At 45.0% G+C, this 26829-nt stretch overlaps 1 protein-coding gene across 5 annotated transcripts in view; it reads left to right on the forward strand.

Moving 5' to 3' along the window:
- ULK2 (unc-51 like autophagy activating kinase 2) overlaps positions 1–20304 on the forward strand; it is a 78749-nt gene extending 58445 nt beyond the window's left edge. For 4 of the 5 annotated variants that reach the window (XM_060647159.3, XM_060647160.3, XM_060647161.3 and 1 more), the window contains 9 exons: positions 530–717; positions 1123–1226; positions 9233–9382; positions 10701–10909; positions 12868–13058; positions 13510–13628; positions 14452–14609; positions 16887–17022; positions 17942–20304. In XM_060647159.3, the coding sequence (XP_060503142.2) occupies positions 530–717; positions 1123–1226; positions 9233–9382; positions 10701–10909; positions 12868–13058; positions 13510–13628; positions 14452–14609; positions 16887–17022; positions 17942–18000 (1314 nt within the window). In that variant the 3' untranslated portion in view covers positions 18001–20304. The remainder of the gene's footprint in view (positions 1–529; positions 718–1122; positions 1227–9232; positions 9383–10700; positions 10910–12867; positions 13059–13509; positions 13629–14451; positions 14610–16886; positions 17023–17941) is intronic. The other variant, XM_060647162.3, reaches the window with a different exon arrangement.
- The last annotated feature ends 6525 nt before the right edge of the window (positions 20305–26829 follow it).

The following is a 26829-nucleotide window of genomic DNA, read 5'->3' on the forward strand; positions in this document are numbered from 1 at the left end:
CTCTCTCTCTCAGAATACCATACTGTGGTCACTACAGTGAGATGTGATGATGTGAGATGATAAAATGCCTGTGTGTTGAGATGAAGTGAGGTCAGTGATATAGTGCTATGATGCAGTGTTAGGCTACTGCTGACCTTCTGATGATACCTCAGAAGGAGGATCATCTATTCCAGACCAAGGTTGACCGCGGAAAACGAAACCACAGATAGGGAGACTCCTGTACACCAGGGAAAAGCTTCGTGGTGAAAACAACTGCAATTTAATGAACACTTGCTGGGTGCCAGGCACAGTCTTAGTTTAGGCACAGTCTAAAGCCACTTTACTTCCCGAATGCTTTATACACATGATCCTACTTAATCCCAGAGAAAGGAAATTGAGGCTACAGGGTATGAACCAACTGTCCAGGAGTGGAAGAGCCAGTGTGTGAACCTGGGTCTGACTTGTGCTTCTGAGCGCCGCACCGCGCAGCCTGACAACCCTGAATGCTGCCCGCATGGTAGTAACTCGCTTCCACATGTTTCTTCCTCAGACCACAGCTCCTTTCAAAATACCTAAAACACAAGCGTCTTCCAACCTGCTAGCCTTGGTTACTCGTCATGGGCCTTCTGAAGGGCAGTCTAAAGATGGGAGTGACCCACGGGAATGCTCTCATTGTCTCTTAGTACAAGGAAGTGAGAGGCAGAAGTCTGAGCAGCAGAACAAGGCAGTGTTTGGCAGGTAAAAGACAGCATTTCCTTCCAGCCTTTGATATGAAAACTGTAATGGTACATATATTTCTGGTATAAAGACAACCAGACCAAATTGGGTTAGTAGCTGGTTTATGCCACACGGTTGATAATATGAACTGTGTACCCTTAGAATCTCTGAAAACCTACAGGTGCTTCCTGCAGCTGTGAATACAGAGCTCTCACTGAATTTCCTGAATGTTCTATCTCTGCTTTTTGTTTATTTCAGTTATTGAAGTTCATCTCTGCCTTGAATTGTTTGGTATCTATTTTTTGTCTCCTTCTTCTCTGACTTCCCATTAACCCTTTTGTGGCTTGGCTTAAATCCCCCTTATTATTTAAATGTCTGGATTTTTAAAGGATACTTTTCCGTTATTAACACCATTCTTCTTTTTAGGTCTGTCAGTACTGGGAAATTATCAGATCAACAAGTAAAGATACCTTTAGGTGGACGTCAGGGCAGCACGGACAGCTTAAATACAGAACGACCAATGGATATAGGTAAGACAAATGTGGTTTCTTTTTAGGCAGGTAATTTGTGAGTGCATGCGTTGGTTTCCTGTAATTGCTGCCACAGATTACCACAAGCGTGTAGCTTAAAACAACATAAATGTGTTATCGTACATTTCTGGAGGTCAGAGGTCTGCAGTGGGTCTTACTGGGCTAAAATCAGTGTGTTGACAAGGCTGCATTTCTTCCGGAGGCTCTAGGGGAGAATGCATGTCCTTGCCTTTTCCAGCATCTAGAGACTGCCCTCAGTCCTTGCTTGGATCCCTTCCCATTGGGGACCAGTCTAGACTCTGACCTTCTGCCTCCCTATTCTACCTTTAATGGATGCTTGTGATTACATTGGACCCACTGGATAATCCAGGATAATCCCTTTATTCTAAGGCCAGCCGATTAGCAATTTCGGTTCTGTCTGCAACTTTAATTACCCTTTGCCATTTAACGTAGCCTACTTATGGTTTCCAGGCATTAGGACTTGGCCATCTTTGGCTGTGTGGGAGGCCAAGAGAAAGTAATGATTTCACCTGTCTGCTTCTGTTGACTCTTCATGAACCTACTGACCCAGATTTCTTCACCCACTCCTGTCATTTCATCTTCTTTCTCAGCACAACAAGATAGGGGCTCGTTAGGTATCTTGATGATCAACAGCTAGGAGTTAGAAGGAATTCTGGCCCAAGATTGGGTTATGTTGGTAGGATAATACTGGCCAAAGTGAGCTTAAATACACATATGCTCTTGAGCATTTCTTCTACTGTGAGTAGATCCTATAAAAAACGTAGGTCACTGAGATCCCCTGGCCTTTTCATAGTTGTTTCAGGGACTGTTGTGTCCACAGACTCACCTCTAGATTACTTGGACTGCTTGTCAAAAAAATAAAAACAAAGGGCAGGTTGCAGACCATAACCCAGACTTTTTAATTACATTTTCTGGGAATGGATTCTAGGATTCTGTATTTTTAATGAGCTCCCCACGTGATTATTATATACACTTAAATTTGAGAATCACTGTTGTAATCTCTTTGTTCTGGTTTTCTCTAGAATTTTTTTATTGACTCTCCCATTAGGAGAAGGAAATATTTCCAAAGAAGGAAATATCTGGATCATCAGATATCTGATTGAACATGGTTTCTAATCCAAAGAGAATGCTCCACTCTTTTCTTGCTTGCATGGTTTCTGAAGAGAAGTCCGATGTAATTCTTACCTTGTTCCTCTATAGGTGAGGTGTTTTTTCTTTGGCTTCTTTCAAGATTTTTTGCTTTGTCTTGATTCTCTGTAGTTTGAATATGATAGGTCTAGGTGTCATTTTTTTGGTACTCATCTTGGTGTTCTCTGAGCTCCCTGGGATCTGTGGTTTGGTCTGTCATTACTGCTTCATATATTTCTTCTATTCCTTTCCCTTTTTCTTCCCCTCTGATATTCCCATCATGTGTATGTTATACTTTTGTGGTTGTCCTACAGTTCTTGAATATTCTGTTTTTGTTTTTGTGTTCATTCTTCTTTGTATTTGCTTTCCAATTTTGGAAGTTCATATTGACGTATCTTTAAGCTAACCGATTCTCTCCTCAGCCATGTCCATCTACTGATGAGCTCATCAAATGCATTATTCATTTCTGTTTTGATGATTTTGATGTATAATGTGTCCTTTTGATTCTTTTGTAGAGTTTCCATAAACTCTCTGCTTATATTATCCATCTATTCTTACATGTTGTTTGCTTTTTCCATTAGAGTCCTTAGCATATTAATCACAGTTATTTTAAACTTCTAATCTGATCATTCCAATCTGCTATTTGTGAGTCTGGTTCTGATGGTTACCCTGTCTCATCAAACTAGTTTTAGCTTTTAGCTTCTCTTTTAATTTTTGTGTGTGTGAAAGCCTGACATGATATATTGGATGAAAGGAATTGAGTTAAATAGTATGAGGTTTTTCATTTTTCTGGCTAGGAGTTAGGCTATGCTTAGTGTTTCCTGTACCTGTAGGTGTCAGGCTAAACTTTTCTCTGCTGTTTTTGAGTTTCCCTAGATACCCTTCCTTAAATAACATCCGACCCTTGGCTAACTATATATTTTCTCCTAAGAGTTTTATATCTTAGCTCTTACATTTAGATCTGTGATCTGCTTTGACCTATTTCTTGTCAAATAGGTCTTGTCAAATAGGATGATGTGATGTAGGAGTCCAACTTCATTCTTTTGTGTGTGGATATTCAGTGGTTCCTGCACTATTTATTGAAAACATTATTCTCTCTTCCATTGAATTGTTTTGCCAGCCTTGTAAAAAAATCTATTGACTATAAATGCATTTATTTCTGGACTCTTTATTATATCCATCTATATGTCTGTTATTATGCTGGTACCATACTGCCTTGATTACTATAGCTTTATAGTAACCAAGGAAATGTGAGTCCTCCCCCTTTTTTCTTTTCCAAGATTGTTTTGGTTATCCTGGGTCCTTGAGTTTCCAATATGAATATTAGCATCACCTGCTAAGATGAAATTTTTCCCTTGATTCACATGCTTTAACATATGAAAATCAATTAAGGTAATACATAACACTCAATATGCTAGGAATAGAAGTGAGTTTACTCACCTGATAAACCCACAACTAACGTCATACTTAATGGTGAAAGACTGAATGCTTTCCCCCAAGATCAAGAACAAGACAAAGATATTTGCTGTCATCACTTCCATTTACATCGCATCAGTGGCTTTTGCCAGGGCAACTTGGCAAAAATGACTACAACAATACAACAAACAAACAAAACACCCAGCTTGGAAAGGAAGAAATAAAATCACCTCTATTCACAGATGGCGTGATCCTGTATATAGAAAATCCCAAGTAATCCACTAAAAAACTATTTGAACTAATAAATAAATTCGGTAGCATGACAGGGTATAAGACCAATATCCAAAAATCCACTGTATTTCTTAGACACTGGCAAGAAACAATCTGAAAATGACATTAAAAAAACAATTCTATGTAAGATACCATCAGAAATAAAACACTTTTAGGGGGCTCCTGGGTGGCTCAGTTGGTTGAGAGTCCGACTTCAGCTCAGGTCACAATCTCACAGTTGGTGGGTTCGAGCCCCGCATCAGGCTCTGTGCTGACTGCTTGCTCAGAGCCTGGAGCCTGCTTCGGATTCTGTGTCTCCTCCTCTCTCTGCCCCTCCCCCACTCACGCTTTGTCTCACTCTGTTTCTCAAAAATAAATAAATGCAAAAAAAATTTTTTTTTAAATACTTAGAAATAAATTGAATAAAAGGATAAAACTTTTATTCTGAAAGTTACAAAGCACTGATAAAATAAATTAAAGAAGACCTAAATATGGAAAGAAACCCATGTTTACAGATCAGAAGACTTACTCCCCAATTGATCTATAGATTGAATGAAACCCCTGTATGTGACAGGTCATTTTTCTCTTGCTGCTCCCAAAGTTGTCTCCTCGTCTTCAGTTTTTGCTGTTTTACTCTGATGTATCTGGGTGTGGATTTCTTTGACTTTATCTTACTTTGAGTCTGTTGAGCTTCTTGGATATACAGATTCATGTTTTTCTTCAAACCTGAGAAATTTTCAGCCACTATTTACTTGGATTTTTTTTTTTTTTTTTTTTTTTTTTTGGTCTCTCCTCTCCTCCTGGTGCTTCCATCATGCATATAATACACATTATGCATAGGTAGGTACCCATAATGGTGTCTCATAGCTCTTTGAGATTCTTTTCTCTTTTCTCCTGATGCTTCAGATTGCACAGTCTCTGTAGGTTTATCTTCAAGCTCATGGATTTTTTTCTTCTGCCAATTCAGATCTGCTGTTGAACCCCTGTAGTGAATTTTTAATTTCACTTATTCTTTTTAACTCCTGAATTTGCTTTTGGGGTTTTTCTTAATAATTTCTCTTTGTATTGATATTATTTATTTGAGGAGACATTAATGTCATACTTTAAATTTTTTTTCTTGGGGCGTGTGTGGCTCAGTTGGTTAAGCGTCCGACTCTTGATTTTGGCTCAGGTCATGATCTCACAGTCATGAGATCAAGCCCTGCGTTGGGCCCTGTGCTGGGTATGGAGCCTGCTTAAGATTCTCAATCTCTGTCATCCTCTGCCCCTCCCCAGTTTGCACATGCTCTCTCTCAAAAACATTTTTTTTCTTGAGTATAGTTGACATACAATGTTACATTAGTTTTGGATATACAACATAGCAATTCAACATCTCTATACATTACGCTCTGGTCACCAGAAGTGTAACTACCATCGGTCACCATAAATGCTATTACAATATCATTGACTCTCTTCCTTATGCTGTACCTTTTATTCCCATGACTTACTCATTCCGTAACTGGAAGCCTGTATCTCCCACTCCCCTTCACCCATTTTGCCTTTCCCCCTACCCTTCCCCTCTGGCAACCATCAGTTTGTTCTTTGTATTTGTAGGTCTGATTCTTCCTTTTTGTTTATTCGTTTTGTTTTTCGGGTTCCACATATGAATAAGATCATTTGGTGTTGTCTTTCTCTGTCTGACTTGTTTCATTTAGGCAAAATACCCTCCAGGTACATCCATGTTGTCACAGATGGCAAGATGCCAATCCTTTTTTATGGATGCATAGCATTCCACTGTATAGATAACACACACACACACACACACACACACACACACACACACACACCATTTTCTTTATCTAGCCATCTGTTGATGGACACTTATGTTGCTTCCATATCTTTGCTATTATAAATAATGCTACAGTAAACATAGGGGTGCATATATCTTTTTGGTTTAAAAAAATTTTTTTTAATATTTATTTATCTTTGAGAGAGAGTGAGCATGGACAGGGGAGGGGCAGAGAGAGAGGGAGACAGGGAATCTGAAGCAGTTTCCGCACTGTCAGCACAAAGCCCCACGTGGGGCTCCATCCCACGAACTGTGAGGTCATGACCTGAGCCAAAGTTGGACACCCAACTAAGCCACCCAGGTGGCCCACATAAATCTTTTTGAATGAGTGTTTTCATTTTGCTTGGGAAAATACCTAGGAGTGGAATTACTGGACCATAGGGTAATTCTATTTTTAATTTTTTGAGGAATCTTCATACCGTTTTCCACAGTGGCTGCACCGGTTGACATTTCCACCAGCAGGGCGTGAGGGTGCCTTTTTCTCCACGTCCTCACCAACACTTGTTATTTCTTGCATTTTTTTTTTTTTTATTTTAGCCATTCTGACAAGTGTAAAGTTTTCCTTTACTTTTTAAAGTATGGTTTCCTTTAGTTATTTGAAGATGTTTAAAAGTGCTCCTCGGAAGTCGGCTAATTTTGACATTTGAGCCCTCTCAAGGGCAGTTTCTGTTTATTTTTCTTCATGTGTGTGGTCACTCTTTTTTTTTTTTAATTGTTTCTTAACGTTGATTTATTTTTGAGAGACAGAAAGAGTACGAGTGGGGGAGGGACAGAGAGAAAGAGGGAGAGGGAGACAGAACCCGAAGCAGGCTCCAGGCTCCGAGCTGTCAGCATAGAGTCCAACGTGGGGCTCAAACCCACAAACCGCAAGGTCATGACCTGAGCCAAAGTCGGACGCCCAACCGACTGAGCTTCCCAGGCGCCCTATGTGTGGTCACTCTTTACTGTTTATTTGCACATATCACATTTTTATTGTTGAAAACCAGACATTTTATATAATAGTTCTGTAGCAGTTCTGAATTCTGACTCCTCCAGTCCCTTACCCTTTGGCTTGTTGTTTTGGGCTTAATGTGTTTAGTCTTGTCTGGACTCTTCCCGTGAAATCTGTAGGCCTGGTAGTGTGAACCCTCTGGCGTCGGTCTTCGGAGAGCAAGCTTTGGCCATGTGTACACTTGCCCTGGGATGACGGTGGCTTTGACGGGGCTCTCTTCCACTCTTTCTTTGGTCTCTCAGGCTCTCCCTCTGTCGGTACCACAGCCAACTGGTGGGCCCTGCGGCTTGCCCTCCGAGGGCTCTATTTTTGACAAATTGTGGTGGATGTGAATTGTTCCGGTCTTGTCTGATTAAATCCTGGCCCTTTTGCAGAAGGAGTCTTTGAAGCCAGTCTTCTTTCAGCCTCGTTCTGACCACAGGAGGGCTCTTCTTAGCTGTCTCCCTCCCTGGTTCTCTCTATTAACCTTCTAGATGGTCTGTTTGGCAGCTTGTTGCTCTCATGGAGCCAGCAGCCTCCTCATTTGTTTATCACCAAAATCTTCATTGTTTTTGACAGTGCACTCAGAGAACTTTCTCGTGATCTGTTTCAAATAAAGTCCATTTCCTTGGGGAGGATTTCAGAATTCTTCGTTCCGTGTCTCCACCACCGTGGAAAATCCTGGGCACCCTTCTCTAGAGCTGGGTATGAGGATGCTGGCCCATTTCTTTCAGAGTGACTCCCTTGCTTTGTGACCTGGGTGCTGGGTGGGCTGGAAGCCTCTGGTCTTTTTGGCTTGCCTCTCTCTACAGGCCCGAGACCTCTGCTCGACAAGTGAACTGAGGTGAGGGCAGTAAAGCTCTAGCATTTCATCTACGCGCCCCCCCTCCCCGGTTCCACCCTCGGAGTGGGGGCTGGGTGGAGACAAGGGTTCTTACCGAGATGTGGTAGATATTCTCGAATAAATGTTTCATTTCCTGCATGCCCTCAGGACATCTTGCAGCCGCTTTGAGCGGTTGTTTTTTGAGAAGTAGTTTCCACCAGTTACGGTCGCGTCACCGAGGAGCAGGTCTGCGATGCCCCTCACGCACTGCCCCTTCTGGGAGTGATTGCTCTGTGGGCTCTCTGCCAAAAGTCAGTCACTGGTGGTTGGGACCACTTTTGAAAATAGCTTTTTTGAAAGAGCATATTATGTCTCGTTCTCCTTCACAAATAGATTTAAATTTATAGGTTGTGTAAGTTCTACATGAATATACGTTCTGATTTCGGTCCGAGTTAGTGGATGCGAAACAGGCTTTTCTCCTTAAACAATATTTAGGCAGAAAATGCATATTTGATTATTTTTATTCTCTTTTTCTTTTCCATCTTCCACGTGAACTTTATTGTCAGCATTTGAAATTGCACATTTCTCTAATCATGAAATTTCCTTTTCTGAAAATAAAAACATAAGCCCTTAAGAAACAATAGGATCATTGGCCCTTAAAATATACCCATGATTATCTTTAAATACATGTATACCCAATAAAATAAAATCATAACAATGTTACAGAAAGAGAGTATCTGTGTCGTTTCGTACATCTCCTGTGACAATAGGTGCTATTTAATCGATTCCCTCTTACTGTTCCCTTACTCCCTAGAAGATTTTCGTGAACTCTCTGTTCTGTTAATTAGATGCTTCAAGTCTGTCATGCTCTGTTGTGGATCACGGACACTGATGGCAATTTTTTTCTGTGTCTGGTTCAGTGTTTCTACTTTTAAATTTGTGATTTGCCTCCATCCCGTGACCTCAGAAGTGTAATGTTTTCGAGATGCTTGGATGTGAAAAAGCTTTGGATGACTTCTGTTCATTCGCCTTAGTTTGGTGGAGAGGGACTTTTCTCCTCATCTTCCTTTAGCCCACGCTAAGCCCGTCGGGCCCCTCCGACGTTGGACCCACCTCACACCCCCCTGACAGACACACGGCTGCAGTTCCAAGGCGTGTGCTTCGACTCCACTCTCTCCCTCTTTTCAAGCTCTTACTCTGTGGAGACTCCTGTTCTTCCTTCAGCTCTACCTCACGTTTTTATTCTAAGTACTTGGTTTCCACTTTTTCAAATGACCCTCAACAGGCGTGACGGCAGGTCACATACTCTGGAAGTTCACGGAAGTGACTCTGCATCCAAGGCTTTGGGGTAAAGAAGATTCACAGCTGTGAAGAGATTACTATAAAACACTATTAGTGGAGACCTACGTTGCATTTCTGATTTTAAGAGTAATAAATGCTTATTGAAAAAAAAAAAACCCTGATATAAAAGTACAGGTCTCCCTATAATCCCAGCCCCCAAAAGAAACACTATCAAAACGATGTAACATCTTGTGACCTTTTCACCGTAGCCCCCGCAGGAGCTTGTGGTGTGGTACTGGCACCTCCCATAGGAACAGCAGCAAGTTCCAGGGCTGTCCTGTTCACTGTAGGATCTCCTCCACACAGTGCCACGGCCCCCACTTGTACCCATATGGTCCTTCGAACGAGAACAACCTCAGGTGAAGCATCGTCTTATTATGATTTTGGCTAGTGTTGGGAGCACAGTGTTCTGTTGATGGCTTAATGGTGTGACTGAGCAAGTCCCTTGACCTCTCTGGACTTCAGTTTCTTTACCAATGACATGGAGATCATCATTGTCTTTACCTTAAAGGGTTGTAAGGTATGAATGGGACCTTATTTGTGGGAGGGGGAGACTTGATAAAATAAAAGTACTGTATATTTACAACTGCGATATTATAGCGATACGATCGAAGTGTGACTTCTCCATGATGAAGCAGCTATGCCTATATGGTGCTTCTTAGCTTATATTAAAGGCTTAATTTAGTACGGTTAGTACATTTTTTGAAATGGTAGATGGTTGTTTGTCTTTGCTTTGTCCTTTTAGAAACCTGAGTCTTACCTTTTTTGTACCTTGGGCCCCAGTCTTTGCACTGAATCCTGTCTGCATTGAGATAGGTCAATAGATTGGTTTTATCATCCTCCATACTCTACACGTAGGTCGTTAATACCCTAAATGAAGAAAGCACTTAGATCGGACTTGAAATGAGTTCTCATTTGACATCATCTTCTATATTGGACCGTGGGTTCTCTGAGTTCTCTTACACTGAGTGACCGATCACCATGTCAGCAGATCCGTAAGCAAAGGATTGTAAACAGATAACGAGAGAGGAGGTAGAGCCAACGATCTTGTTCTTCGGATTATTAGAAGTATTAAGTAATAATAAAATACAATTTGCAGAAAGTAACGTTTTTTACCTGTTAACTAAGCCAACACTAAAAGACTGACGCCCAGCGTTGCTGAAGGTTGGCGGGATCGGTGCGCTGCCTCACAGCTACTGCCGTAGGAGGCCGTGAGGCGGTTGTCCCCAAGGCTGTAAAAGCGGGGGTCACATTTGCTCTGTGGAAATCCCATTCCTGTTTACACCAGCACTTGGGAGTATTGATCACAAACGAGCCTTTCAGAGGAAGGAAACGCTTTGGATTCCATTATAGTGTTATTTGTGATACAAAAATCAGAAATGGTATCAATCTTCCGATAATCGTTACCTATAAAAATTTAGTGAACTGCTCTGCACCGACCGCGTGTTGCAGTAAAGACTACGGAGCAACAGGGAGAGATGTGCATGTCACAGATTAGTTTAAAACGAGCCATGATGATGTCTATGGAATGTGCGTATAAAAGAAGAACGGAGGGGAACTTGGAAAACTAAAACCCAGGGGGTCGGTGCCTTTTCTTTTAACATTTCCTTTGTTCCTTGGATGGTGGGAGCAGGCGCTCACTGCGGGCCCTGCGCCGCATGTCCTGTTCTCTTGCAGCGGGCTCCAGCGGCTCCGGAGGCTCCCTGTGCTCCGCCAGCGGCCGCGCGTGCGTGGGCTCCCCGCCAGGGCCGTGCTCGGGGTCCTCCCCTCCGGGAGCGGAGGCGGCTCCCGGCCTGAGATACATGCCTTATGGTGCTTCACCCCCCAGCCTAGAGGGGCTCATCACCTTTGAAGCCCCTGAACTGCCAGAGGAGACACTGATGGAGGTAGAGAAGAGACCCCTGTGGCGTGTCACTGTAATGTCGAGAGCACGGAAGAAGGTTCTAGCAATGAGGAAAGGGCAGAATACACAAAAGCTCTGAAGCTTTTTCTTCTCTTTAACTCACCTTGTCCTTTTCTCCTTGAAAAACATTGCTGATGTGTTTTCAGAGTAATGTTAACAGTGACACTCATCCAGAACAAGCATTGGTTGAGAGGAAGTGACACATGGAGATTTTTTTTTTAATCTGAAGTTTATTTGCTAGTTATGGGATTTGTAAAGCACAGTCTTTGTCCTGAAACCGTAACTTTTTATTCTCACCGCTTGCTTTTCTTCGTAAGATAAAAGCAATACACTTAGGCTTATGAAATAATAAAGCATAATGCCAGATTAGTCGCACTGCCAAGCAAATGCTCACATTTGTAGACCAGCACCCTCCCTCGGTGGAGCCAGTTCCACAGGGAAAAACGCAGCCTAATCTGAAGCATGCTGAACACACGTTCAGAACGACAGAAGTTAATTTTGCGACTCCAAAGACTGTGCCAGTTCAGTTCCTCAGACTCGACTCCAGGACAGCACCCAGTGGCCTACACTGTGTCCTCAGTCCCTGATTACAATGCTAACTTAGCTAGCATTTCAAATTAAAATGATCAGTTCTCCGGGCCAACAGAGAACAAATTCTCTCTCCATGCTGGACCTCCAACTAACGTTTTTATTTTGCATGAATGAGAATTAAATATTTCACATAAAAGTTATAAAATGTTGCATGCAAAATTTAGTAGTGATTTTGGAGTAGTTCTAGTCGTGATTTTGAAAATATGTACAATGCAGTCCTAAGATTGGGAAAGCAGTTTTCAGAGTTTTTTCAGTTTCCATCAAATTAGACACAAATTGTGTTCTAATACATTTTCCAGTGTATTGGAACGTACAGTCCAATATGCTGTCAGAGAGCAGAGAGACTTTCAGAAGTTAATTGGTTTATTCTCCTTTTTCTAGGAAAATGATTCTCCTTTTTTCATCATAGAAGGAGAATGAGAAGCTTAGTCTTATTTGAGCTTTCAAAAAACATTTATAGCTAAAAGCACATCTCAAAACAACATTAATTTAGGGTGCCTGGGTTGCTCAGCCTTGGCTAAAGTCATGATCTCAGGGTTTGTGAGTTCAAGCCCTGCATTGGGTGAGCACGAGCCTTGCTTTGGGTGAGCCTCACTTCTCTCCCTTTCCTTCTCTCTCTCTCTCATTTTCTCTCTCTTTCTGCCCCTCATGGGACTCTCTCTCTCTCTCTCTCTGTCTGTCTCTCTCTCTCTCCCTCTCCCTCTCCCTCCCTCCCTCTCTGCCCCTGGTTCACTTGGGCCCTCTCAAAAAAAAAACCAAAAAAACAAAAACCCACATTACTTTTAGAATGCTCATTTTTTAAAGCATGCTATTATGTCTGTACTCCCCTCTTTAAGTGAACAGCTCACAGAAATTTAGAGCTTTGGTATTAGGAGTGAGTGTGAACTGAAAACTCACCAGAAATTAAAATAAAACATCTCTGGAACTCTAGGTCAGTAGAATTTACTAAACTAGCAAGAAGGGTGGTTTAGTGTAAAGAATATCCTTAAAATCCTGATGCTTATTTGGTCATGTTTTTGTCTCAAGTATGTTGATTTAATTGTTTAGTTTTGGGGTTGTGCTTGTCTTTGTTTTGTTTTTCTGGTAAAACACAGTGACCTCATTCCTTTGACACTTAATTTTGGGGCTGCTCTCATACATACACACAAACACGTGCGCATACCCACATTTGGTTTCACCTGTGTTTATTTTCTGACTAGTCTTCTGAAATTTAAAAATCTTCGTCTGTTTTGCTCATTCTGATATTCATAAGTATAGAAAAACATTAGCGCCGGCCATGGCTTATATACAGGAAAGAGTACACGCCTCCTCTTCACTGAAAGTTTCTAAGACCAATTGGCTTTGCCACAGCGAGAACACACAGACGCCTTACGCCACCTCAGTGTGATGCTGATGTTCACCGAGTGCGTGCTGGACCTGACAGCCGCGCGGGGAGGAGACCCGGAGCTGTGCGCGTCCGCTGTCTCATCCGCCGTCTCCTTGTACCAGATCCAGGAGAGCGTGGTCGTGGACCAGATCAGCCAACTAAGCAAAGACTGGGGGTAGGTGCTCCCCAGCCATTCACTTCCAGATCCTCCATGCTTTCTGTAAATTCACGTCTGAGACGGAGACCTTGTCGCACGCCGAGATCACATCCCATCTCAGGGCTTCAAGGGAGCCCCGAGTTGTTCCGTTGTGCGAGATCTCACTACATGAGCCAAGACTTGAAGCTTCCGTAACCCTAGCGTTGCCTTCTCTTTGTGTCTTACACTGTCGAAGGTATTTGGCGATAAAGGGATCGTACTGATTTGTCTTTGAGGAGACCTGTTGTATTCAAAGCACACACACATCTTTTTCATGAACCTTCTTCCTCCCAGAGTTACTTGTGCATTAAAATATATCCAGGAGAACGATACTCCTTTAGAAATGCTGTTTTAATGGTGACCTGACGAGTAGAGAGCTGAGTCTGGCATGTGGGTCCCAGGATAACACTCTGCTGTCTTCTGGGCACAGGCGGGTGGAGCAGCTGGTGTTGTACATGAAGGCGGCACAGCTTCTAGCCGCGTCGCTGCATCTCGCCAAAGCCCAGGTCAAGTCCGGGAAACTGAGCCCATCCACGGCCGTGAAACAAGGTATGGGTGGGCGTGACGGTCCTCGAGCTGCTCCTTTCCCCTTTGCGCTGAGAGTTTGGGATGAGTAATCCCTGTGTTGGTAAATATTCGTAGGGGTGCCTGGGTGGCTCAGTCGGTTGAGCATCAGACTCATGATTTCAGCTCAGGTCATGATGTCACGGTTTATGGGATCGAGCCCCAAGTCAGGCTCTGTGCTGACAGCTCAGAGCCTGTTTGGGATTCTCCCTCCCCCTCTCCCCTCCCCTCTCTCTCTCTCTCTCCCCCTCTCCCTCTCTCCCTCCCTCCCTCCCTCTCTCTCTCTCCCCCCTCCCCCCACCCCTCCCTCTCTCTCTCTCTCTCTCTCTCAAAATAAATAGATAATAATTTTTAAAAAACATTTAAATATTCTTAACTGGGGAAAGATTCTGATTTTTCTGTTTTTTGTTTTTGCCATTTAATTCATACAGGGACAGTTGGAAGTGCTTTTCTGAACCGGAAGAGAACACATGAAAGAATCTGATTTCTGGTCTTTTTTGTTTTTTAATGTTTATTTTTGAGAGTGGGGGGAGGGGCAGAGAGGGGGTGGAAAACACAGAATCTGAAGCAGGCTCCAGGGTCTGCGCTGTCAGCACAGAGCCCGACGTGGGGTTCAAACGCATGAACTGTGGGATCATGACCGGGGTCGAAGTTGGACGTTTAATCGACTGAGCCACCCACCCCAACCCCGGTCATTTTTTTCAGGGATCATTTAATGTCACTTTCCTTAAATCAGCAGGAAAGGTGCACGTCACTGTGACTTTACTTGTGGAGGAAAAATAAAATTCTCATCTCAACTTCTTTTCAGTTGTCAAGAATTTGAATGAACGATACAAATTCTGCATCACCATGTGCAAGAAACTTACGGAAGAGCTGACTCGCTTCTTCTCTGACAAACAGAGATTTATTGATGAAATCAGCAGCGTGACTGCAGAGAAACTCATCTATAATTGTGCTGTAGAAATGGTAACCCTTTCTACGGTTTAACATTATTTAAGAGTATCTTTTGAGTTGAATACCTGCTTGACCTTATCGTTTTAAAGAGTTTGTGCCCTTGACTGCTCCCAAGTCCCAAACACGGTGATAGCCTCTTACTAAAGGAGGACTTGGACTTCATGAGCACAGGTGACACACTGAATAACGTTGGTTACCGCATTTGGTGAAGTGTTATTGTACCTCCTAAAAATTGCTAACCTTAGGCATGATCTAATCTTCTTATACTTTGCATCTAAACGCTTTGGCTGGATCTGTTTCTGCATTTTGTGCTAAGAAATTCTGGCATAATAAAACATTAGGAAAAATACCGCTCTGTTTACCAGTCCTCAAAAGTCCACGTGCCCAGATTCCACTTACTGACCTTACTGAAGTATAGACACAAAGTAAAATCTGCTTTTCAAATTATTTGGGTCTACTATTGGAAATAATTTGTTTCTATCTCATGGGGGAAAAGTTGCTCTGAAGTAGTGATGAAATTAGAGACTGTTAGTTAAGTAGTTTAGTGGGGGAAAAAATTATTGAGCAATCTTATTTTTGCCACATTAACATAATAAATCTACCTCCTCCCCCCAGAATATGTCTACTTTGAATTGTACGGTTATGTTACCCTTGGCCTTATTCCGCAAGCCATTATCAAAAGTCAAATGAAAATGACTTTGGAGTATAAACTGTTGATAAGCAGAACATACATTATTTTGCCCTAAACTATTGATATGAATAATAGGCATTGCATCACTCTATACTGGTTTGAGACTTCATATGATAAATTATTTTTAAAACTTGGGGCCAAGAAAAATGTCCTCTCCTGAGGAGTTTGGCTGTTCTTCCTTTTCTGATAACAAGAGCAGCGTAACTTGAATAAGTCCCTCCTTTTGCCCCGGCTGCACAGCAAACTTCGTGATATTAGCACCATGTTTAGTTATTTCTTCATCCTTTTCAGAATGGATTTTCTGTACCCATTTTATTTGTTTTATTGTAAGTGGCTTTCAAGTATTTTTTGAAAGAAACAGATATCGGCAAGTACACATCAGGATACTGGGTTACTGGCAGTCCCGGCTTTTAATGACTGAAGAGAATGTTAAAGAACAAAATTCAGCCAAGTAAAATTGAAGATCTAATTGGCTTTTGTGAAATGATTCATGCATCAGGCAGCATTTCATCTAGCAAGTAGAGGAGAGCTTTACTGAGCTAAATAAAACAAAGGTGTTTGAAGGGAGAAGGGGGTAGTAAAAAAGAGGAAAGGAATTCGTTAGCAAGGAATGCGTTGTTTAGGCAAAGTTGCCCTTCTAAGGGAAACTGAAGTGGGGAAGGAAGGGGTCAATCAGTAAATTTCCTAGTGCTGACCAGGAAATGCCATGTTGACTGGTTCGAGGTTACATACCTGGGGTATTGGAACTGCAGTCAGGTGAGGTATTATGTCCTGGCTTACTGACTTGGCCTAAGTGGTGCCATTTTGGGCCTGTCGTCTACTTTTTAACAAGGAAATCAGAATACCATTGAGAAGACTTCTCAAATAGTCATGACCTGTGCATAATACTACAGTCTCCTCTTTCTGGAAAGCCCCTGCCCACCTTTCTCATCACCTCTACTCCTTTATGACTCAGCCTACACACCACTTCCTGGAGGCTTTCCCTAATCTCCGCGTGCCACGGGGCGGTTAGATGTGCCCGGTATGTGTTCCGTCCCATCTCGGGGCTTCCTCCTACACAGCCACGTGTCTCGTGGAATGAGCAAGCCATGTTGTCAGGCCTGTGTGTCCCTCCAGACTGTGAGTTCTCCTTCGTGGTATGTGCAGCGCTTGGCACTTGTAAACACCCCTGAGTGAATGGGCGACTATGCCAGAAAGTTCTTTGGCTAAAGGAAGCTATTAAATGACTTTTACCACCATTTAATTATCTTATTATAACAAAATCTACCTTAATGAAATGTCAGGTTGCCCTAGTGTCAGAGTATATGTTTACAATAAACTTTTTAGTGTAGCCGTAGAAGAGCCAATTTAGAAGTATAAATGTTGAGTCCTGAATCTCTCTGAGTACGGGATTATGTTTGAAGGCGAAGTAACTTTCATCAAGAAGCTCCTTTACACTGCTCATCTGATGAGTCTTATGAGTAAGTTTTGTATAGTTTGGTAGATTATATCATCTCGTCAAAATGTGTTAGATATCATTTAAAGCTGCATTGCCCAGATGGATGTGTATTTTCGTGGAAAAGTTGAGAATCTCCTTGCTCTTGCTGACTTGGCTTCAGGTTCAGTCTGCAGCCCTGGATGAGATGTTTCAGCAGACAGAAGATATTGTTTATCGCTATCATAAGGCAGCCCTTCTTTTGGAAGGCCTAACGAAGATCCTCCAGGACCCTGCAGATATTGAAAACGTACATAAATGTAAGTTGACTTGGAAAGTGGTGTGTTATTGATTGCAGCTGAGTTGCCTCCTACGGGTGCAGCAGGAAGAGCTTGGAGTTTGGAGTCGTACTGCCTGGGTTTGAATCTTGGCTTTCCAACTTTGGGCAAGTCATTGATTCTTACTGCGGTCTGCTGCTGCTTCTAAAAGATGAGAGAGTTGTTTGAGGAACGGAGATCATGCTTATAATGTAATGATTGATGGCTTTTGATTTTTATACCGCATTACCGTGTTGGAAGATGTGTGTTTGTGTATGTAGAGAACTCTGTTTTTGTTAAATAATAATACATGCAACTATTTTAAGCCCTGTGGGCTTCAGCGCAGAGCCTGCTTCGGATCCTGTCTCTCCCCCCTCTCTGCCCCTCCCCCGCTAGTGCTCTCTCTCCTCTCAAAAATTGTGAAAGAAAAAAAAAAAAAAGAACTTTATGAAGATCCTACGTACCCCAGATCTGGTATAGACAACAGAGTGGAGATTTAGAGAGTGCCAGGATGATGATACCATTTGTGGAGTATAAGCCCTGGTGTTTGAGGAGGGGCTTGGGAGCATATGTGGTCACACCACATTTTGAAGAGCCTCAAGGGGACTGCAATTCTAAAATTATGTGCAGTTGTGAGCAAGCTAGCTATTAAAACCTAAATTTTCTTTATTTGACGTGCTAACCTACATTTTGCTCCTGTGCATCACTGAGCTAGACATTATATCTAAACAATTATCAGGCAGAAAGAAGAAAAAATCTTCAGAATGGTTCACTTTGGGGCAAAGATAGAACAGAGACAAGGATGTAGGTGGAAAGTGGTTTTGTTTTTGTTTTTGTTTTTGTTTTTGTTTTTGTTTCATTTGTTCTGCCCTTGGTTTTGAAAACAGAAATGACTTTTGCTCTGAATTTACTTTATTTCTAGATAAAACTAGTATTGAGAGAAGATTGTCAGCACTCTGCTGTAGCACCGCGACCCTGTGAGCGGCAGCCGGTCCGGCCCCTGGACCAGTGGTGGAATTGAGGAGAGAAGTTTGGGATGACAGCTCGGGTTCTGGTTCCCCATCTCCAGGAAACCGTAGTTTCTCACCTGGTGACTACCAAAGAGCAAGGAGTGACTTCACAAAGGAAGAACAATCCAAAACTACATACTTGTAGGAAATCTGCCTTATCGGAGACGACACCCCTTCCCCTTTTCTTTGTAGAAGCAGCAGCAAGAGTATTCCACTTGGCTCTCGGTTCGAACCTGGTAAATAAACGTACCTTAGAAATAGAACTATCAGTGCAGTTATTCTTAAAGACGATTAAGAGGGGAACAAAATGAGTGGCTCTTTACTCGTTCATCAGAGCAATGTGTGAAATCCCATGTATTTACTGAGGTATAAAAGTAAAAAGAAAAAAAAAAATCTACATCTCATCCGGGCAGTTTGATATCTGGGGTAGGTTTGTCTAAATCTGAGCACGCATCCTTAAACAGCTCAGGAGGAAATAGCTTAAGAACCAGCTGAAAGAAGGCTCTTGGAAGAAATTGTGAAATCTTCCATCTGATCTAATATGGACACATGTTACTCTTCCAAAATCTTTCATATTGCACTAATTTATTAAAACAACTGTGCATTGGATTTTGCAATTTAAAACTAACTGAGGCACAATGGACTCGTTTAAAATATTTTACTTGATTATATTCTATACACACACCCTTTCCAGAATTCACATGTAGTGTCTAGTGGGCTTTTAAACGGTAAAAACTTGTGTTCATGTGGACCGTTGCATTTTTTTAACCTGTTCATCCACACGTAACAGATTTTCTCAGTGGTATTTTTGAGTTGCTGGTCGTTTGCCTTTGGTTTTATTTTTTACCGTGCATGCAGAATGTGCATTGACGCCTGTGATCTCTACGTTTACTAAAGGCTAGGTTTATTTGGGCAGTATTAGAAAGAGTATCAGTCGGGAGACTCTCAAGAATTTTAGCCGGGCCACGACAAAGTTGGCGACCTAAAGGCTTGTTAGTGATGTGGAGTTTCTACGTGAAGTTAGTGGAAAATGAGGTTTGTTTTCTCTTAGGAAAATGGGCAGCTCTCTCTCCAGCCTAATATGTATTTTTCACGTTAATCCTGGCAGTTCACCAGATAGCTAGTCACCAGATAGCTAGACGTGGAGAATGCGGGCAGTTAACATCCTTCCAGAAACCGTTCCTACGTCGTGTATTGTTTGATTTCTTTTACTCACCTGCTTGAATACTTGAATAAACATTCTCCACTTTTAATCCTTATATCTTTATCCTTTTAGATAACATAATCTGAACTCTGACAAATTGCACAGAAGCTCTTTGGCATTAATCTGACTTTAGCGTACTGATAAAGACAAACAAAAACATGGTTTTTCTTTTACTTTGACGAAGTAATGTAATTTTTACCTTATTTATCTGTATGAAATTCCAGCACTTAATTTGAACATTTATTTATATGATGTTTGTATTTTTAGGTCTTTAATACAGTGTTTCTACCTCCCATTTGTAACTGCATATGCATTATTCTTGAAACTAGGTAAAACTCACTGAATTGTTGTGTAATAGCCTTTTTATTATTGCCTGTACAGATGTATATTGAGGTAAAATAAAAGTGACAAAGTGTTTCTGGGGCCAAGCTGGGTCCGTATTACGTGGCTTGTCAAGCCAGCTCCTTCCTCAGTGAGTTTGGAGGCTTGGTCGCTCATATCCTTTGTCCTGCCCCAAGATTTCCGATGCTCGGGGACTGTCAACGCAGGCTGCCAGGCATGTAGACTACGTGATGAGGACTCCTGCGCCTCCCTGCGGGGGTGACGAGCACTGGTATTAGGGACACTCTAGTTTGTGTAATTTCTTCAAGCATACCGAGCAGTTTCATTCACCTTCTCGTAGTTATCAGCCGCGTTCTCTCAGTAGATCGTCCAAGGGGCTGGGTTCCTTCTGGCCCCTCCACCCTGTCCTTTATTTTTTTTTTTATTTTATTTTTTTCTTTAAACAGGATGAAACAGGTTCTCAGCAAGTAAGTGATGTGTCTGAAGTCAGGTAACTAGTGAGGTAGTTAAGCCATGCTTTGTGACTTCCAAGTTCATTCTTCCTCCTCTTGTATAATAAAGGTCCGTCTTGTGATAGATGCTGTGTGTGAAACCGTGAAGTCTGAACAGCAAAGAACAAACTGTAAACTCATGAATAACGGTTCTGATTCTACTTCCATTTTCAAGGCCGGTTGTTTTCAGAGATCTTGCCTTGATTATAGCAATAATAAATGCTTTCTGTTTCCACGAGTATTTTTTAATTCCGTATCATCTGTTTCATACGCTAGAAATGGGCCAGTCTGCACACCCATGGGTTGACACCCGTATTGAAGGCATAACGTGGGAAGTTACTGAGCACACGCATGTAAACAGAGGCCTGCTCGGTGAATTTGCTAACCAGCTCTTCCCGCTGGAAAAGTTTGCCTTTATAACGGCACCTCTGTCCTGGACCTAACGGTTCCCACAGTCCACGCGCCCTTATCCCCGCCCAGAGGAACAGTCGAGGCAGCAATGGTCTTGTTTCTGCCGGAGTCCTGGAGAGGAGCTTCCTGGCAGGGCTGGGTCCTCCTCAGTCTCCACAGGGCCACAAGGGAGAAGCTGAGCGGGGACACAGTGGACATGAAGCCATTGACTCAGGTATCTAGGAAGGCCTTGAGGTGACAGAAGTGATTGCAGGACGACCTCCCACGCGTGGAGTCTCTACAGACCGTCTTAAATCCTTTCTGAGATAAAGTGCGGTGTGTGGCTCCAGGAGGGTTGCCTGCTGGTGTCGGCGACAGCGAGGATCTGCTCGGGGAGCGTGATGTCCTCCCTCCACCGAGAGGTGCGTTTTCGAAGCGTCTGTGCCCATCTCCACGCGGCCCTGAGACGGTTCACCTCTGGGGCCCGGACCCGTGAATCTTCAGCCACGGAAGCTCTCGGGACCTGCTCGCGTCTCTTCCTTGTTTATCAAAGCCCTTGTGAGAGGACTGCCTGTGGGAGAGTGTCAAGACGGTGTTTTCCTTACCAGAGTCAGAGGGAACCGCCTCAGAACCGATCCACCTAGAAAAGCGTGGCCCTCCGGGAAACTGACAATCAGCCCCGAAAATCTCCGCTTTTGCGGAGGGGGCAGAGCCAAACAGGAAGGGTCAGTGTGAATTCAGGGACCAGACTGTGGTAGAGACAGGAACGGGGGCCGGGAGCCTGCTGTCCCCACCGCTGCAGGCACACTGACCCCGCAGAGGCCGCACAGACCAGGGCCCTGGGCACGCATGTCTGCCCCCTGCAAGCGGAACTCACCTATGCGCTCCCCCTTTTCACGGAGGGTCTCTTAGCCCAGTTTTCAACGGGCCATGTGGATTTTGTCGTTCAGTGTGTTCCCAGGGTGCCTCCTGGGAGTGGATCTGAGCCGAGGAGGCTGCTTCCTGGAGCCCCGCACCTGCTCCTTCCCTTGGCACAGAGGCTCCTTTGATGTCTGCACTCGGGAGACAGGCGGTGGGCCTCTCCTGGGCGAGGCTGCCTGGCGCACGGTCGTGGACCGCCCCACGCTGCGTGCCCTCCTCCGAGACAGTCCTGACCTTCCCAGAGTTTGCTTCCATCACTAGGAGAGGCCAGCCGAGCACTTGTTTGCTGAAAGCTTCACTCTGCCTCCTCGGCGTGGTGGTCCCCCGGGTCCCAGACTCCAGCTGCCCCGTGCAGAGCTGTGTGTCCAGAGGGCAAGGGTGCAGAGCTCAGAGAGTGGGGTGCGGATGAAACAGGTTAGTGAGCACGAAGTTCGAGCCGTTCCGGGGACGTGCGTATCCTCAGCGAAGCTCGCTGTTGGACTGGTGGCGGTCCACGGCTCCCCGCTGTGTTGTTTTGGGGAGGGGTGGAGAACAGCCTGTGTTTGTTTGGGGCAAGGCCTGGATTTAGGGCTCCCTGGAACCACGTTTGCTCTAGCCGGACAGCTTCTGAAAGGACTTGCCTCCTTCCCTGGCTGGCCCGCCCGGCAAGCTGCGTTCAGACATCCTTTATTTACCCTTTTAGGTCAATCTGGCAGTTACGGTGAAGTGTTTGTATCGACCTAACATTTATGTGATCGGCATTATCAACCCTTACTTGCCTCATTTTACCGATGGAGAAACAGACTTGGAGAGTAATCCCCGCTCCGAAAGAAAAGCCCTGAGGCCAGGTAGTGGCGGACGGAAGCAGGGGTTTGGACTGCTGGGCTGGGGAGCCTGGCTGTGGGGGAGCCCTCCTCCCCCTGTGATGTGCTTAGCGCCCCAAACCTGCTCACCCGCACGTCCTTGTAACACCTCTCTGGTGATGTCCAGGAAGAGGGGGGAAAAGTAGAGTTCTGTGCCATTTGGACCCATCTTCTGCCTAGCAGAAGGCAGCAGATTTCGAGAACAGGTGGAGTCAACAGCTCTGTGCAGCCCCTCTTGGGCCTGGGGCTGGAGCCCGAGAACAGTGGGTTTCAGAAACCACCCTTGAACCTCCCAGTGAAAGGGCGCCTATCACGTATCAATAAACTTGAGCATTTGATTGACCCACTTTGCAGTTTCCCTGTTTGGTCTTACCTGTGCCAGTGAGCTCGAACCGCAGGTGCAGCACCAGGTGGGAGAAACCTCAATCCGGGTTTGTCCAGGGGACCCCACCCCCACCCCGACACGCACACAGCCCTGGCCGAGTCCTGGGACCAGTTCTTTTGTTGATGGAAGCAGAAACCCTTTCCCCAGGAACTCCTTGGTCTGCCCCCACTGCGGCCAAGCGGCCCCACGCCCTCACCTGGGCCCCGTCCAGCGTGGAGTTCACACTACGCCAGCCCCTCCACCAGGAGGAGCGTAGCCCACAGGGTTTTCTCTTGTTTGTCTCAAACCGCCAAGGCCCCAACCCATTTTCTCACCTTCCTGTCCTGCCCTCCCCATCTCGGTGATGAGGGTCCTGTGCCCCTGGGGCAGGGCTCCCCTCACTCCCCTCCCCGCAAGGAGAGGCTGGGGAGGAAGACAGGCTATTTTTCAGTTCCAGCTAGCGGGTTTCTGTAAAGATGACGGGTAAATGGATTGCACGCTCTAGAAATACGCCCAGTGATGGTTCCTTTAGGAACCCGCATAAGGAGCAGAAGGTGCGGGCAGCCGAGCTGGTATGGAATGTCTTAAACTGAGAGTGGAAAGTAGACACAGTTTCTAGTGGAAACCCAGAATATTTTGAGCGTGAGGTTTTTCTTCTTAATCCCCTTTACTATGAAGACAAAACAGCCCTGTGTCATTTTTTTTTTTTTTTAAGTTTGGTTATTTTTGATAGGGAGGGAGGGAGGGGCAGAGAGAGAACCTCAAGCAGGCTTCACACTGTCAGCACAGAGCCAGACACGGGGCTTGAACTCACCAACCGTGAAATCCGCCCTGATCTGAAATCAAGAGTCGGACGCTTAACCCACTGAGCCACCCAGGCGCCCCAGCCCTGTGTTGTTTTTTAAACAAGGTTCTTTAAGTCTAGGAAAACTCCAAGAAGCAAATCACAACTAGGGAAAGTATTTGCCGTAAATACAACAGATGAAGGGAGGTGACGGTGAGGGAAAGGCTAGTAGAAAATCAGGAAATTCCCTTTCCTCCTGATCCACCCCCCACCCCTCCCCACCGTCTCCAGTCAGAGGCCTGATGGGAGCAGCAGAACAGATGAGCCGCAGGCCGAGCAGGCCAAGGCTCCCAACAGATGTTCTGAGTCACCCAGCTCAGGAGAGGGAAATGGACCCACGAGGCCTTGGGGTCCTCTCCCCCAGACGCGTGTTTCTGTGTCTCCTTCCCACGTGCCCTGACTATGACACGGGCCTCGCTTTCCTCGCCTGTGAGGCAGAGATGGTGAGAGAACTTGCCTCTCAAGCTTATCATGAGGATTAAACAAAATCATACGTGCAGTGCTCACACCCTTTCCTGACACGTGGTGAGCCCTGAATAAACACCAGGTGGCGGGATCAGTGGCGGTCACAGCAGGATTAGAGCCAGGGCCGAGGCCCGAGGGCCTGGCTGTATCTTCCCCACTGACCACTGGGACACGGGGCAGGACTCACTTCTGTCCTCCCCCCCCCCACCACTTGTGTGCTGTACTCTTTCTCACATCTGGGTTTTTTTTTTTTTTTTTTTGGAGACCCGAGCTCTTCTTTCCACGGAGAATGCACCGGAACAACATTGCTTAGACAGGGGCTCCTGGGTGGCTCGGTCGGTTAAGCATCCAACTCTTGCTTTCAGCTCAGGTCATTATCTCACGGTTGGTTAGTTCAAGCCTCCCCCCCACCCCCACCCCATTGGGCTCTGTGCTGGCAGCACGGAGCCTGCTGGGGATTCTCTCTCTCCTCTGTCTCTCGCTGCCCCTCCCGACTCTCTCTCTCTCTCTCTCTCTCTCTCAAAATACATAAATAAACTTAAAAAACAAAACAAAAAACCACATCGCTTAGGAAAGCCGATCGGAGCGCACATCGACGTTAGCTCGCTAACAAGTCGGCAGCTGACCAAGTCATGTCGGTTCAGAAAGGATAGGAAAACCGGTGTATGTCGGGGAAACAGGATGCTTATTACATAAGCAGCTTATTGTAAAGACCACCGTTTCCTTTCACGTGGTCATAGAAACAACATATGTTCCTCCATAACATGCTAACTGAGGAGATCTGGGACAGGGCGGCCAGAGATACCAGGTGTTCACACACTTTCTGTACAGGACTAAAGGGTATTTCTGGCTTCGGGGGCTAAGCAGTCTCTTGCAGCTAGCGGCCCCCTGCCATTGGACGCCGAAAAGCAGCCGTAGACCGCGCACGGGCGAACATGGCTATGTTCCAGTAAAATCTTTATATGCAATTTTCGAGTGTCAAGTCCTACTCCTTTTTTTTTTTTTTTTTTTTTTTTTTTTACTTTTTCTATCCATTTAAAAATGTAAAACCCTTGGGGCGCCTGGGTGCTCAGTCAGTTAAGCATCCAACTTCAGCCCAGGTCATGATCTCACAGTTCATGAGTTCGAGCCCCACGTCAGGCTCTGTGCTGTCGGCTCAGGGCGTGGAGCCTGCTTCGGATTCTGTGTCTCCCTCTCTCTCTGCTCCTCCCCTGATCACGCTGTCTCTCAAAAAATAAAACCTTACCAAAAGAAGATTAAAAAAAGAAACCTGCTAAAACAGTTTTTGTGGGGAAGGTGCCCTTTGCGCAATGGCACTTAGCGTGCATTTAATAAATGGTGGTAGTTTTGCTTTTAATACTAAAAATATGCAATGCTATGCTCTCTTGGGCGGGGCTGGAGGTCCTGTTCCTAGAAACAGCTGCCTGGAGTTGTTCTAAATGCTAAAGTTAGCATCCATTCCCGGACCCATGCCAGGGAGCCTCTCCGTGGGCCTCAGCTCTCAGCATGGAACATGGGCACGCCGACTTCACAAAAAAAGCCCCAGTTTCTTGTTGTAGGGCTGATCCTGAAAGGTTTCAGCTCTATTTTCTTGATGTGTTTAAAATGTGAAATAAATGTGTGCACGTAAATTAAAACAAATAATTCCCTATGAAATCGTGAGTCTATGGATCTCCGTGGCCCACAGCTCAGCAGGGCCACCTCAGGCCTTCTCTGGCCTTGGAGAAGGAACTTGTGACAGAGTCAGATTCCCCCTCTCCCACTGGTCCCCCATGAGGCCTTCCATGGCTGTCTCCTTCCCTCAGCCCAGGCTGAGGTTCCCCCCATCTCCACCATGTGTCCCGACCCCAGCAGACAGAGGGTGCCAACGCACAGGAATGAGGCTTCCTGGGTGCCTACGGGGGCCCTGGGATGGGTCTGGGTTCCCCACTTCACCTAGAAAGAGAGAGAGAGAGAGAGAGAGAGAGAGAGAGAGAGAGAGAGAGGGAGAGAGACAAGGGAGTCCTGGTAGAGTGGACAGTAAGGTAACACCTTGCCAAGGGTCATGGACCCCTTTGAGAGCCCCAGGAAAACCTCAGAGAAGGTACACAAGCTCGCAAGGACAAAGCTCAGAGAACTCCCTTGGTACTTTCCAGAAGCCCAGCTCCCTTGCTAGGGGAGGCAGTGAGGTGAGTCCTCAGCATATTTGCCCCTCCCCCGACCAGGAAACTCTTGCCCCAAAGAGTCTCTCAATCTCTTCCTGGTTCTGGCCCCAAAAGAGAGACAGAGAGTCCTGGGGTGTGGGGGTGGGGGGCTGCCCTTACTTCTCCCTCTGACTTCTTTTTTCTTTAAAACAATTTTTTTTTTGCATGCTTATTTATTTTTGAGAGAGAGAGAGAAACAGTGAGGGAGACAGAGAATCTGAAGCAGGCTCCAGGCTCCGAGCTGTCAGCACAGAGCCCGATGCAGGGCTTAAACCCACAAACCGTGAGATCCTGACCTGAGCCAAAGTCGGACGCTCAACCGACAGCCACACAGGTGCCCCTCCTCCCTCTGACTTCTGCCCCTCACCTCTATCTCACCCAGGCAGTGGAGGCTCGTGTGTGAGATCAGCCCTGGATGGGCCTTTGTAGGTACGAAAGACCAGGCCCCCAGCCAACCAGGATATAGAAGACAAAGGCCCAAATTGTTCTATCATCGGATTTAGGGGTAAAGGCCTAGAATTTAGGGAACAAGGGTCTGACGTAAGGCATGGAGGGTCTAGGGAAGGAGTTCCCTCTGCTGTGAGATGTTTCCTATGTCAGAAGCTGACGGATACATTTCAAGGAACTATTTTGAGAGGGAGAGAGAGAATCCCAAGCAGATTCCATGCTGTTGGCACAGAGCCAGACGTGGGGCTGGATTCCACAAGAGATCATGACCTAAGCATAAACCAAGAGTCAGATGCTTAATCGACTG

The sequence above is a fragment of the Panthera onca genome, chromosome E1 (genome assembly GCF_046562875.1).
Source record: "Panthera onca isolate mPanOnc1 chromosome E1, mPanOnc1 haplotype 2, whole genome shotgun sequence".
NCBI classification, from domain to species: domain Eukaryota; kingdom Metazoa; phylum Chordata; class Mammalia; order Carnivora; family Felidae; genus Panthera; species Panthera onca.